The sequence below is a fragment of the Cryphonectria parasitica genome, assembly GCF_011745365.1.
Source record: "Cryphonectria parasitica EP155 unplaced genomic scaffold M406scaffold_9, whole genome shotgun sequence".
Classification (NCBI taxonomy): domain Eukaryota; kingdom Fungi; phylum Ascomycota; class Sordariomycetes; order Diaporthales; family Cryphonectriaceae; genus Cryphonectria; species Cryphonectria parasitica.
Genome location: NW_024468917.1, coordinates 1,566,505 through 1,578,982, shown reverse-complemented (window position 1 = coordinate 1,578,982; position 12,478 = coordinate 1,566,505). Strand labels below are relative to the sequence as shown.

The window sequence follows — 12,478 nt, the reverse complement described above, 5'->3', positions numbered from 1 at the left end:
ACGCAGCACGACAGCCACTGGGTAAGTATGTATGTCATCTGCAAGGTCAGACGCCCATCTCGTCAGCAACGGTCGGCGAGAGTGAGTGCTCTGCACATTCTCTCTCTGTCTCACGCACGTACATGTAATCACTTTCTTGCAGATACGACTCAACTCGGATGTCATTTGTTCCGTACCAGTCTCGGCCGTGTTTTCTCTCACAGCCCGCACCGCAAAAACGCCCAATGTCTACTGTACCAGTCCTAAATCGCTCGGGAGGATTTGCGGGTGCAGACACAGGCAACTTACTGCGCCCATCTTTAGTGCTGATCCTGTTCCACACGCCCTTTCTCTCTCCCTTTCTCTTCCTCCTCCCTATTTCCCCTCTCTCTCCCGCTCTCTCTCTGCCAACCACGTGCTCCTGCAAGTCAGATTATCGACACACCCCTTCTGGAGGGATTCTCTCTCGATTCTGGCCGGATAACATCAGATGACCGAGACCGACCATACTTGGCCGCGAACCATTCCGTCAGCAAACCGTCCATAGTGAGATTGAAAGACAAGAGGCGGGAGGTGGGACGGGAAAAGATTTTTTTCCCTCCTTCCAATTCGTGCTTACTGACCTCGTAGGGCTGCATCATGCCGCATGAAACGGTTCGAGGCCATCAAGTTACAGCGCTAGACGACCACGATCCGACGGGCTGTACCGCTTCTTGGCCCCGACGTTGCAACTACCCGGATGCTAGCAAGGACCATTCACGCTTCAGCTTGACGCCTTCATCGTCATTGTTTCTTCCTGATACTCTGTTTTGTATTGGGGGCCGCAGCGAGAAGAGGCCGTTGATGCCACCCGCATATCTCGCGACGGGACACATGCTGCTGGCCACAATGCTACGCTGATCCCGCCCAAATAAGGACATCTCCTAAGGCTGGACAGCCAGTGCACCTCAATCATGGCTGCTGAACTGGTTGCCGTGCTGACCCTACGTACGGTGGCCCGGAAGGGCCGGGAGCACTCCGGCCACAGAGCAAGATTAGCTCATGTGTTCGATGGACTGGCTCCCCTGACGGCCGGCACTTCATGGACAGGAACCATTGGTTTCAAAAATCCTGAACGAAGTGAGTACCTGTCCGTGGGGGCTTCGAAGGATCGTGTCGACGCGGGGAGAGGCATACTGCACACCTAATCGACCCCAAAATTGACTCATGCAGCTGCGCTCGCAAGTATGGGGTGGTTGATCAACTGGTTTTGGTTCACTGGACTTAGAAACGCGGCTACTAGCGTCGTCACCTGTTCCTACGGCCTGATACGAAGCCACTCGGCGTATTGCACCACTGCCCCCCCCCCCCCCAATCTGTGGTCTGCGTGCGTCAGAATTATGGCCATGGGCATTATTAGCATGGTAGCATCGACCGACCATCGTCCACACAGAGGCCATGAACAACGATTTTAGACAAGACACATAGAGCGCAGTGCATATGCCTGAATAATCCTTCAAGATCGTGTTGAGCAACCGCATCCTACACTCCATGCCCAATGGCCCATCCCCTACCCAAGATATCCGGACGAATAGTTTGGGTTGATTCGGTAGCTGAACTCAATGAAAGAGCCGGCGGGGGGAGGCCGAGAAAGCAACAAAAAACCTAGGCATATTGGTCAGCAACAGTTAGCGACGGGCAGGCAGCCAGGCAGGCAGTCAGTCAGTCAGTCGAACAGACCACTTCCTTTGCCGAGAGGCGGCCTTGTGCGCCCGCGCGCTCTGATTACAAGCAGCAGGCAATAAATACTTACTTGACAGAGGTGTGCTCAAGGTGTACACATGCACTTACAAGGTGGAATAGGAGCTCCAGGTCCTTGCCTGACCTGTTCAGACTGTAGAGTTTTATTAACACTGGGACAAGACGAGAGAGAGTTTGACAGCGCCCCAGGTAGCGTGGTGATTTTGATCGTCAAGGCAAAGATTATCTTAAACTCCCCAGAAGTCGCAGGTTGAGAGGGTGGGGGGTTGGTCTCCAAGGGCGTTGGCAAATAAGCTTTCAATGCCCTGGTTTCACCTCCACGTATCCGACAGCGAAATTGACTCGTGTGAGGGTCGTGCTCAGGGAACGGCTTGCTCGGGGCGAGCGTAGACAACCCGATTCATATATGACTATTGCTAACCGAAGTATGTGAACCGTGCAAACCGTAGCATTTTGAGTTCATTGTGGATACGATATGGAGAGATAATGCCAGTGCTCGGCATGAACGCTGCTATGCGATGTAGGGATATAGAGAGGTATAACGATCTGCTCTATCAAAGTGAGGGCTCCTTTTTTTTCAACGGGGCTTGATATATATCTAAGGCTTCCCTGGCGTGGACAGATCAGCAGATGTGGACTCTGCGAGGACCCCTCTGTTGTTTGGCGGTGTTCTACTGTCTCTGTCTCTGTCTCCCTCCCCCTCCCTTCTTGATGGCCAGAACATGAGGGTCATCGAATTATCTAATAACGAAGACACCACCAATAATCTATTACACGATTGAAGGGCATTGAATTTTTTTATATCTATCTTTCGGGACTGACAGACGCCTTGACTGTTTTCGTGTGCTATCAATCGGCTCCTTCGGAGCGAGGGAAGCATTCAAGATGCTGTTCCACCGTGACTCGGAGGCTGGCGTCACGATCGACATCGACGACTTGGCCCTTTCGCAGAAGTTCATTGTTGCTTGTCTGCTGGCCATAGCAATATGTGAGGAAACCCTCATCTCTTAGGTATCAAGCACGTCTCGCTACTATCTCAATTGATCTATCGATCCCCCGCTCTCTCCCCGAATTCCCAATCATTGTTGTAATGGCGTTCCATACTATCTTAAGAAGAAATTGTTTTGGGCAAGGTCAATGGGCTTTCTTTTACTCAGATTGAAGTGATCGTTATCAAGTCCTCACAATAGGCCCATTTGAAAATATAGTCTTGATGGCTGACAATGAATTCTTTTCCCCCTCCACAGACAATGCTTTCGAGATGCTACCTATCATATACTTCACATTCTCGAGGTACTCTGGTCTCTACTTCTGGAGCATGATTGCTGCTGATCTCGGAGTGCTGGTATACGCAACGGGCTTTGGTAAGTTGATGTTCCCAGAAGAGAGCCCCTTTGCCTTTGTGAAAGCATCGTGCCCTTGAGTCATTAGGAGGTATGAAGTTCACCAATAGTAAATCGTTGCTAACACTTGCATCAGTCATGAACAATTTCCAATTGACGGGTAATGTCAGTAAGAGCGCGGAGGCAGTCACCCCGAAATTTTTTGGTCCTTTTCAAACCTATAAGAGTTTGCATCATCGACATGTTGAGTTGCTTGCCTGGGGATCAAAGAAGCAAGATGCTGATGCGGTTCTCCTAGCAAACCCTACCTACGGTCTTGACCTGCGCAGCATGGATACCAATGGTTTCGGCGCAGAGCCTTATCCTTTACTCGCGCCTACGCCTAATTAACGTGGACGAAACAGTTCGTCGCTGCGTGCTTGCGATGTAAGATGAACTTCCAGGACGACATCGGCCGTTTGACGAAAATAAAAGGAGATCTCAAAGTGGCTGACCATGTTGTCTGTCTCGCTCTCTTTCTCTCCCACAGGCTTCTCTTCAACGGCATCACTATGCACACCGGCACGGCCATCACGACGATTGGGTCTAACGGCAAGGCCGCCAAGCTCTTCCTTGAGCCGTACGCCATCATGGAAAGGATCCAGGTGACCGTGTTCTTCGTGCAGGAGTTGATCCTCTCGGGCCTGTACGTGTACAAGGCCCGCTGGTTCCTGAAAACATATCGCCATCGCGACGACAAGGGGAGCAGGGCGCAGCGCAAGCTGACCTCTATGATGCATCACCTGATCCTGTCGAGCGTGGTCGTGGTCGTCCGTATGTTGCTAAACCTACCTATCCTTGATATACAGTATATGTGTATATATATATACACATCTATCCCTGAATCGTCTTTCTCCCCCTAGACCGGAACGTTTTCAGACTAACCCTTTCTTCTTATTTCTCTCCCAACAAACAGTCGACATCACCATCCTCGTCCTGGAGTACATGGGCCTCTACTTCCTCCAGGTCTCCTACAAGGCATTCGTCTACTCGGTCAAGCTCAAGTGCGAGGTCGGTATCCTCAATCGCCTCGTCGACTTCGTCAAGTCCGTAACAGCCATCCGATCCCCACAGGGCGGCCCCAACTGCGCCCAGCACAACGGCGGCTTCGGCAAGTCTCCGTTCTACCACAGCTTCGAGCTGACCTCGCAGGTCGAGCGCGAATGGGAGATGACGCTGCGCAACACCTTTGGCGGGCCGGTGGCGCGCGAGGAGAAGAGGGGCAGAGGAGGGGACCACGGTGTTCTCGTCGAGGGGGACGGAGAGGCTGCCGGTGCGCTGCTGCTGCGGCCGGAACAAGATGGTGATGGTGGGAAGGATGGCTGTTCGCTGGAGAGTGCTCACTCGGGGCCCCCGTTCACGTGGTCTGGGGTGGAGAGCTCGGGGAGCGTGCGTGACAGTGGTGCGACGGGGCTGGCTTTGACTACGTCGGCGTCTCGGCTTACAGGCGATGTGCCGGAGGGGCAGGACGGGGACGGTGTCTCAATACGAAAGCCGGCGGCCTCACACACACGCTCCTCCTTTGGGAGCGTGCGGTAAATTTGATGGTAGAGAACGTTATGCCCGTTGCTTGCCTCCTCTAATCCACTCATGATTCTACGTTGCTCATGCTCGTTTCGTTCTCGCGTGTCGTGGGGGTTGGATAATCGAGGAGACTTGTCTTTGGGCTTCCGGACAGTCTCCTGGATTATGGCATGTTTGTTGTCTGTTGACAGCTAACTTGTGGATAGAAGAAGGTATGATATCAAAGTACGTGTGAGACCGTCCATTTGTACAAAAGGCTAGACACAGTAGCAGGAGAAAGAGGAGAATAGACAGCACAGAAGGCACTTGGCATGTTTGTGCGGGGCTGTCAGGGATTCCAGAAAACACAAATAGTTGCTATAGTTGGCAAGCCCTAATTTGTCTTCCAGTATCTACCAAAATGAAGAAACCCCGTATACGATGAAGGGCAGGGATATCTTGTACCTCCAGTCCTTTACCAGTACGCCTTCATGATGCCCTAACCAACAGGGTCCAGTGGTAACCCTGTCTTTATCTTCTATATCTCCGCAAAACCCCTCCCTTCCAAGGTGATGTTGTCCCACGATAAGTAACAGGTATCTTGAATGCCGGCGCCGAATAGTCCCCCTCCCCCCATGTGCCCCTGCTGATATCCATCTTCCTGTTCCCCCCATGCGTGACGGTGTCAAGAAAAAATAGAAAGGGAAATGAGTATAGACAATTATGCCAAACTCATCAGAGATGCCGACGTTTCGAAGCGGGACCACCATCTTTGAACTGGCCGAGGTTCGCCAGTCCGAACAACTCCTCATAGTTCAGGTGGCGCTTGCTCCCCGCCCCACGCCCGAGGTGACTGGGGACCCGAACAGGCCGCCGTGGTGCGGTCCCGCCGTGATGACGTGCAGAGCGGGATGACCGCGGCGTTGTCTTGGAGCTGTCATGGGTATGGTTGTCCGAGAGGTGCAGGTTGCCGATGTTGAGCTGGTTCTGCGCGTCCTGGGGGTAGGGGTGCGAGGAGCGGAAGCTGAAGAACTCCTGCGACGGGACGGTAATCTCTGAGGGATCCGAAACGGACTCGTCCACCTCCTCCACTATCGGAGTGTCTGATTCCATCTCCGCCTGCGTGTCCGTCTGCAAGTGTGTCGATTGTTGTTGTTGCTGTTGTTGCTGCTGCTGCTGTTGTGGATCTTGTGCGGGAGGCTGACGTATCGACGACGTGCTCGCTGACCCGTAGGTTTGGGGGGCCGACGACGACGATATGGCCTCGGGCTTCTCTGAATCATCCTCACTCTCCGTCGCCCCTGGCGAGCCGTCTCGTGCCTCTAGACGCTCGTTGGCCCAGGCCCTAATTTTCCAACCTTCTCCATCGTCGAGGCCGAGGTGCTCCCTGTCCAGGAACTGCAGCAGGTCGTCGAGGCAGTCCTGGTACCCAGCCGCGCGAGCCTTCTGTTGTGCTGTGATCGAAGACTTGTAGAGCTTGGTCACAGACAGCGCGGCTGTGCGGAAGACGTCGACCAGCTGTTCGGGGGCCGCTTCGTGGGCCATGGCTTTTTGTTCTATCTGTCCGACCAAAGGCGGGGTGGTCGTCAGTGAAAAGAGAGAGCGAGAGGCTGTCGTGATAACGTCGTGCGTCAGTCGAGCGTCGTGCGTCGCCGAGCGGGGTGTCTTGTCTTGTCGTGCCTTGTCGTTAAATTGTCGTCTCAAGGGGATGGTGGTGTCTCCTGAGGTGGCGCCGAGGTGAACAAAGGTGGTCTTGTCTGTCGGTGACGCTGCCAGTCGAGGTGAAATGGGGAAAATGACTGTTTATTAGGCGCAAATGAGATTCTGGCGGGGCTTTTCTGCCTATGTGGGCCCCTTGGGTTTGCGTTGGCACAGCGCCAAGTGTGGTGAATGCGTTTGCGTGTGTGGATCCCAGTATCTGACCTAGACCGGGGGCTAAAGAGGAAGAAGGCCTTGAGTTTTAGGTGCGGGACCTCGGCGGGTAAAACTCACGTATCTCTTCTGTCGGGTCCTAGGCGGTTCCTGTCGGTTCTATCTACCACTGTATCTATAGTGGATCTCGATCTCAATGTTGGCAACTCGATGGCGAGAGAGAGAGGGTGAGCCACAGATTCATAACTTTTCCTCCCCAAGAAAGCGAGTGACTAAATTTGTGGTTAGACCTGAAGGGTGATGGGAAGAAGACAGCCTGGCCTGACTTATCGCCCCCTTCCCAGTGTGAAGCCACGAGTCGTCGTCTGGCGCAGTTTCTGCGCTCGCTTCGGGTGGGACGTCAGGGCAGCGAGAAACCTCGGAGCTGGAGGTACCTCTGTAACCTTGCGCTTCGAGCTTGGAAGGCTGCAGGCCCTGTATAACCCTGTAGCAGAATGACTGGCTCCTGTCAACTGTCAGCCTTAACAGAAAATGAATGTCGCCTCCTCCCCTCACAACCCTTTTACACTTTCCTCCTCCTTGTCCAAGCTCCAGAAGCAAAAAATTGGTTCGACACATCATAGGACAGATATTGAGCATCTGTCTTGCTCAAGCTTGTTTGTTCTTATGGTCATGACTTTGAGCAGCGTAGAGTTTGCTGCGCCTGTGAATTGAAGCCGCTGCCACCTCGCTTAGTCGTGGTAACAGAGGAGATAATTCCAAGAAGGTTAGTAAGGTTAGTAATTTAGCAAAAGGGAGGAGACATGTGCTAAAGATTTTCCAGGAGTTGCTATAAGTAATGCTGAAAATGTTCTTCTAATGAATACGGGGGAATTATTGGCCTCAACAAAAGCCCTGGAGTGCAGGGCTCAGAATTTTCTACTTTGATTGTGCTTCTCCTTATCACGAGAGCTTTGACAGAAGAATTTGTGTGTGTTGGGAGAGTCCTTGTTGTATCCTTACTCCAGGACTGATATAAGTCTGCTCAAGTTGTTGAAATATGTGACAGTCCCTCTCTCATTTACCATTTCTGCGTTGAACCTTTCAGGCTGTCTAGCCCTGTAAGCCCAGTGAAGCAACAGTATTCATCAGTTGTAGGCAGTCCCACCCTATTGTTCAGACACAAAAACAACCAACGTCATTTGCTCATGGTGGGGGCTGCAGAAAGTCTTATCAGCCATTTCCTCTTATCGCTTGGACAACATCGGCTTGTAACATCACTCAGGTGCATCCTGTCAGTGAACATACACCATTTTCCTTGCGACGAGGACAGCTGCCATTGGAAATTGAATTAAACGAGTTGGTGTTGCAATGTTCTCAGCAATATGATATGGGAAGGTTATTCAGCAGCTAGAAAATGGTGGCTTTATCGTATATGCACAGCTGCAAATACACTGCGCTGCTCGCACTGTCCTTTTTTGGGTGCTTTTTTGTGAATTTACCCCACAAGGAACTTTCTGTACAAGAGCTGGACATCTAACTATCGAATACAACATGACACGAGACTGATTTTTCATGCCCTTGAAGAGATGTTGCTATTTCGCTACAGTTCGAGAAATGGTGTCCTACTTCATAGCCTTGTAAGTCTTATGAAAGTGGCATGCGTCATAGCCTTGTGAAGAGTCCGCAGGGCTCAGAGACTGGAAGCCAGACAATCACAGCCCTCGCGAGTCAATACCTGCTGAGTTGTGTTTTAATAATGAGATTCAGACGGCGGTGCCCTATACTGAGTACGAGGCAGGATGCTCAGTTGCCTTCGTTCCATGTACTGCGGCAGAGAAGCCTTTGGAGCCGCACATCTCTATTCACGTTAGCGTGCCTGCCGTAGTAAGCATCCCTGCGCCCCTATCCCGCAGCACTGCGACTCGCGTTCGGAATTTTGTAGTGCACTTAACTGCTACTCCTCCTCTTCTACCTCGACCACCACTTCTCAACTTTTCGACCTCGCACCCGCGACTAATTCCAACCCAAGATCAAAGCCGTCGTAATCCTCCACAAACCAACCCTATAATTATCACAAAGCCACGTGCGATCATCCAAGAGAAGCACGCATACCTTCCAGCTCACTTTTTTCGGCGCGTCTAGGCGCGTTAAGAGTCCCTTCGGCTACGACCTCCCAACATGGCTCCGAGGCCAAAAGCCAACGACGACACTGACGCGTCAATGCATGAAGCTTCCGACGATGGGAGGAACGTAAATGATTCAATGGTACGTATTCTATTTCTTAGTGAAGTAAATGACATCCGTCTGGAATTTCTGCCTGTCTGCACGTTGCGACTGAGCAACGCAAACCCGCGCAAAGCTGACTTTCGAGAGCAGGATGTTGATGAGACCCCGGACTACACTGACTCCGACACCAACCCAAACACTACAGCCAGCAGTGTTTTCGGGGACGCAGTGCCAGACGGCCGAAAACGACGCTCGGAAGCCAACCAGCTGCGACGAAGCATCTTTGGCAAGAAGCATGACAGGCTGGGCGAGTCCAAGGTACGAGTTACCATTTCCTGTTTGAGCAAGCCAACTTGCAGATGATATTGATGCTGGATCTGACACCAATCGAAATTACAGGAAGATGATTCTCTTCGGCGTTTCCGCTACCTTCTCGGTCTCACAGATCTCTTCCGTCACTTCATCGAAACGAACCCGAACCCCAAGATCCGCGAGATCATGGAGGAGATAGATCGCCAGAATGCAGAGCAGGCGAAATCCAAAAAGGCCGCGAACCGTCAAGGCGGCGCTCAAGGAAGAACTCGTCGGACCGAAGCAGAGGAAGACGCGGAGCTTCTGAAAGATGAGAAGCAGGGTGGCTCTGCTGAGACAGTCTTCCGGGAATCGCCGCCCTTCGTCAAAGGCCAGATGAGGGACTACCAGGTCGCGGGTCTCAACTGGCTGATCTCGTTGCATGAGAATGGAATCTCGGGCATTCTGGCCGACGAAATGGGCCTTGGCAAAACTCTGCAGACAATATCTTTTCTCGGCTACCTGCGACACATTATGGGCATTACCGGACCGCACCTCATCACAGTCCCCAAGTCTACCTTGGATAACTGGAAGCGAGAATTTGCCAGGTGGACTCCCGAGGTCAACGTGCTGGTACTTCAAGGTGCCAAGGAGGAGAGAGCAAAACTCATCCAGGACAGACTGAAGGACGAGTCCTTTGACGTCTGCATCACAAGCTACGAAATGATTCTCCGCGAGAAGTCCCATCTGAAGCAATTTGCTTGGGAGTACATCATCATTGACGAGGCCCACCGTATCAAGAACGAGGAGTCCTCGCTCGCCCAAGTCATTAGGCTTTTCAACTCGCGCAACCGCCTGTTGATCACGGGTACCCCACTTCAAAACAACCTTCACGAGCTGTGGGCGTTGCTCAACTTCCTACTCCCTGATGTCTTTGGCGACTCTGAAGCATTCGACCAGTGGTTTTCTGGGCAGGATCGTGACCAGGATACTGTTGTTCAACAGCTGCACCGTGTTCTACGACCCTTCTTGCTGCGGCGTGTCAAGGCAGACGTCGAGAAGAGCCTCCTCCCGAAGCAAGAGGTTAATCTTTACGTCGGCATGTCAGAAATGCAGGTCAAGTGGTATCAAAAGATCCTAGAGAAGGACATTGACGCCGTGAACGGGGCCGGCGGCAAGAAGGAGTCCAAGACGCGCCTGTTGAATATTGTCATGCAACTGCGGAAGTGCTGCAACCATCCTTATCTGTTCGAAGGAGCTGAGCCGGGTCCTCCCTATACGACCGACGAGCATCTCGTCTTCAACGCTGGCAAAATGCTCGTCTTGGACAGGCTCCTGAAGCGACTCCAAAAACAAGGCAGTCGCGTCCTGATCTTCTCCCAAATGAGTCGTCTCCTCGACATTCTCGAGGATTACTGTGTTTTCAGGCAATACAAGTATTGCCGAATTGACGGGAGCACGGCCCATGAGGATCGTATTGCTGCGATTGATGACTATAACAAGCCCGATTCCGAGAAGTTCATCTTCCTCCTCACAACGCGTGCAGGTGGTCTCGGTATCAACCTCACAACGGCTGACATTGTCGTTCTTTTCGATAGTGACTGGAATCCTCAGGCCGACCTGCAGGCCATGGACCGGGCTCATCGTATCGGCCAGACCAAGCAGGTCGTTGTCTACAGATTTGTGACAGACAATGCGATCGAAGAGAAGGTTCTCGAGCGTGCTGCACAAAAGCTGCGTCTTGACCAGCTCGTCATCCAGCAGGGTCGTGCCCAGAACGCGGCGAAAGCTGCGGCGAATAAAGACGAGCTGTTGTCAATGATCCAGCATGGTGCGGAGAACGTCTTCCAGACCAAGGGTGCCACCGGTGTTGTCGCAGAGAAGGGTGCTGCCATGACGGAGGATGACATTGACGCCATCCTGGCAGCCGGCGAAAATCGAACCAAAGAACTGAATGCCAAGTACGAGAAACTTGGTCTTGATGATCTTCAGAAGTTCAGCTCGGAGTCGGCCTACGAATGGAACGGCAAGGATTTCACCAACGCCAAAAAGGACATTGGCATCAATTGGATCAACCCTGCCAAGCGAGAGCGAAAGGAGCAGTTCTACTCGATAGACAAGTACTACAAGCAGGCTCTGCAGACCGGTGGTCGCACGGCCGACACCAAGCCCAAGGCCCCACGAGCACCACGGCAGATCTCTATCCAAGACTACCAGTTCTACCCCACGAGGTTGAAAGAACTTCAAGAGCGGGAGACTGCATTCTATCGAAAAGAGATAGGATACAAAGTTCCCCTATCAGACGGCGACGAGGACACGCTGGACACTCGCAAGATGGACCAAGAGCTTGAACAGCATATCATCGACGAGGCTACGGCCCTGAATGAGGAGGAACTGGCAGAGAAAGAAGAGCTGGCCAAGGAGGGCTTTGAGTCATGGAATCGCCGTGACTTCCAGCAGTTCATCAACGGCTCTCATACTTACGGTCGAAACAATTATGAGGGTATCGCGCAGCAATGCCAGAACAAGAATGCTGCTGAGATCAAGCAGTACGCAAAGGTGTTCTGGCAGCGGTACAAGGAGATTTCGGACTGGCAAAAGTTTATCAAACACATCGAGGACGGCGAGGAGAAGCTGAAGAAGATCGAGCACCAGCGCAAGACGCTACGGAAGAAGATGTCACTCTACCGTGTACCTCTGCAGCAATTGAGGATCAATTATTCTGTCAGCACTACAAACAAGAAGGTCTACAGCGAGGAGGAGGACAGGTTCTTGCTAGTGCAACTGGACAAGCACGGCTTGGACAAGGAGGGTATTTACGACATCATTCGCGACGAGATCCGGGAGAGCCCTCTGTTCCGCTTTGACTGGTTCTTCCTAAGCCGCACGGCGGATGAGCTCAAGCGGCGATGCACCACCCTACTCACCACGATAGTCAAGGAATTCGAAGATATCAAGCCGTCCGCAAACGGGGTCAACGGCAAGCAGAAGCGCGAACTGGAGGATGAAGAGAATGACGACGATAGCGTTGTCGGAGCTCCGGTCAAGAAGAAGGCGAAGTCGTCCAACGGTGTCAAGGTACGTTAAGCAGTTCTCACTTCTTGGTAAAGCGGCCACTAATTAAGTGAATAGAATAAGGCTCTTGATAATGTCAAGTCCAAGGGCAGCTCCGCTGCGCCCTCCCGCGCCTCAAGCGTAGCCTCGAATCAATCGACCGCCAAGGCCAAGGGCAAGGGTAAGAAGAAATAAGCTGTCGGACTACTGTTCCTTGTATTTTCTTTCTCCTATCTGTGGCCAGTCTAGAGGAGCAGGGCGAGGTTGAGATACAGGTTCGGAGCGAGTGGGCGAGTGACTGCTCATGCTGTCTCTGTTTAGAGAAGACTCCTCCTGGGCTTGCGGAGTTCACGGGAGTTGGGGGTTTTCATCTACATCATATTGCTGGAGGACAGAAAAAGTCGCACAGTGTTAGATGGGAACGACTGGGGGGCGTTGGCTTTTGTTGA

At 52.3% G+C, this 12,478-nt stretch overlaps 3 protein-coding genes across 3 annotated transcripts; 2 read left to right on the top strand and 1 right to left on the bottom strand.

The window, feature by feature from the left end:
- Window positions 1-2,932: 2,932 nt before the first annotated feature.
- On the top strand, window positions 2,933-4,136 carry M406DRAFT_268233 (uncharacterized protein; the record flags this gene model as incomplete). The annotated part of the gene is made up of 4 exons (XM_040917924.1): window positions 2,933-3,121; window positions 3,361-3,488; window positions 3,592-3,875; window positions 4,018-4,136. Coding segments are annotated over 4 exons (720 nt in total), but the record flags the coding sequence as incomplete, so codon positions are not given.
- Window positions 4,137-5,339: 1,203 nt separating this feature from the next.
- On the bottom strand, window positions 5,340-6,149 carry M406DRAFT_343015 (uncharacterized protein; the record flags this gene model as incomplete). Its single annotated transcript, XM_040921827.1, has 2 exons — window positions 5,340-5,762; window positions 5,850-6,149. 2 exons carry the CDS (start codon window positions 6,147-6,149, stop codon window positions 5,340-5,342), a joined length of 723 nt encoding a protein of 240 aa, XP_040771826.1.
- A 2,571-nt stretch (window positions 6,150-8,720) lies between these two features.
- On the top strand, window positions 8,721-12,224 carry M406DRAFT_268294 (uncharacterized protein; the record flags this gene model as incomplete). The annotated part of the gene is made up of 3 exons (XM_040917926.1): window positions 8,721-9,002; window positions 9,084-12,053; window positions 12,108-12,224. 3 exons carry the CDS (start codon window positions 8,721-8,723, stop codon window positions 12,222-12,224), a joined length of 3,369 nt encoding a protein of 1,122 aa, XP_040771825.1.
- Between the last annotated feature and the right edge of the window lie 254 nt (window positions 12,225-12,478).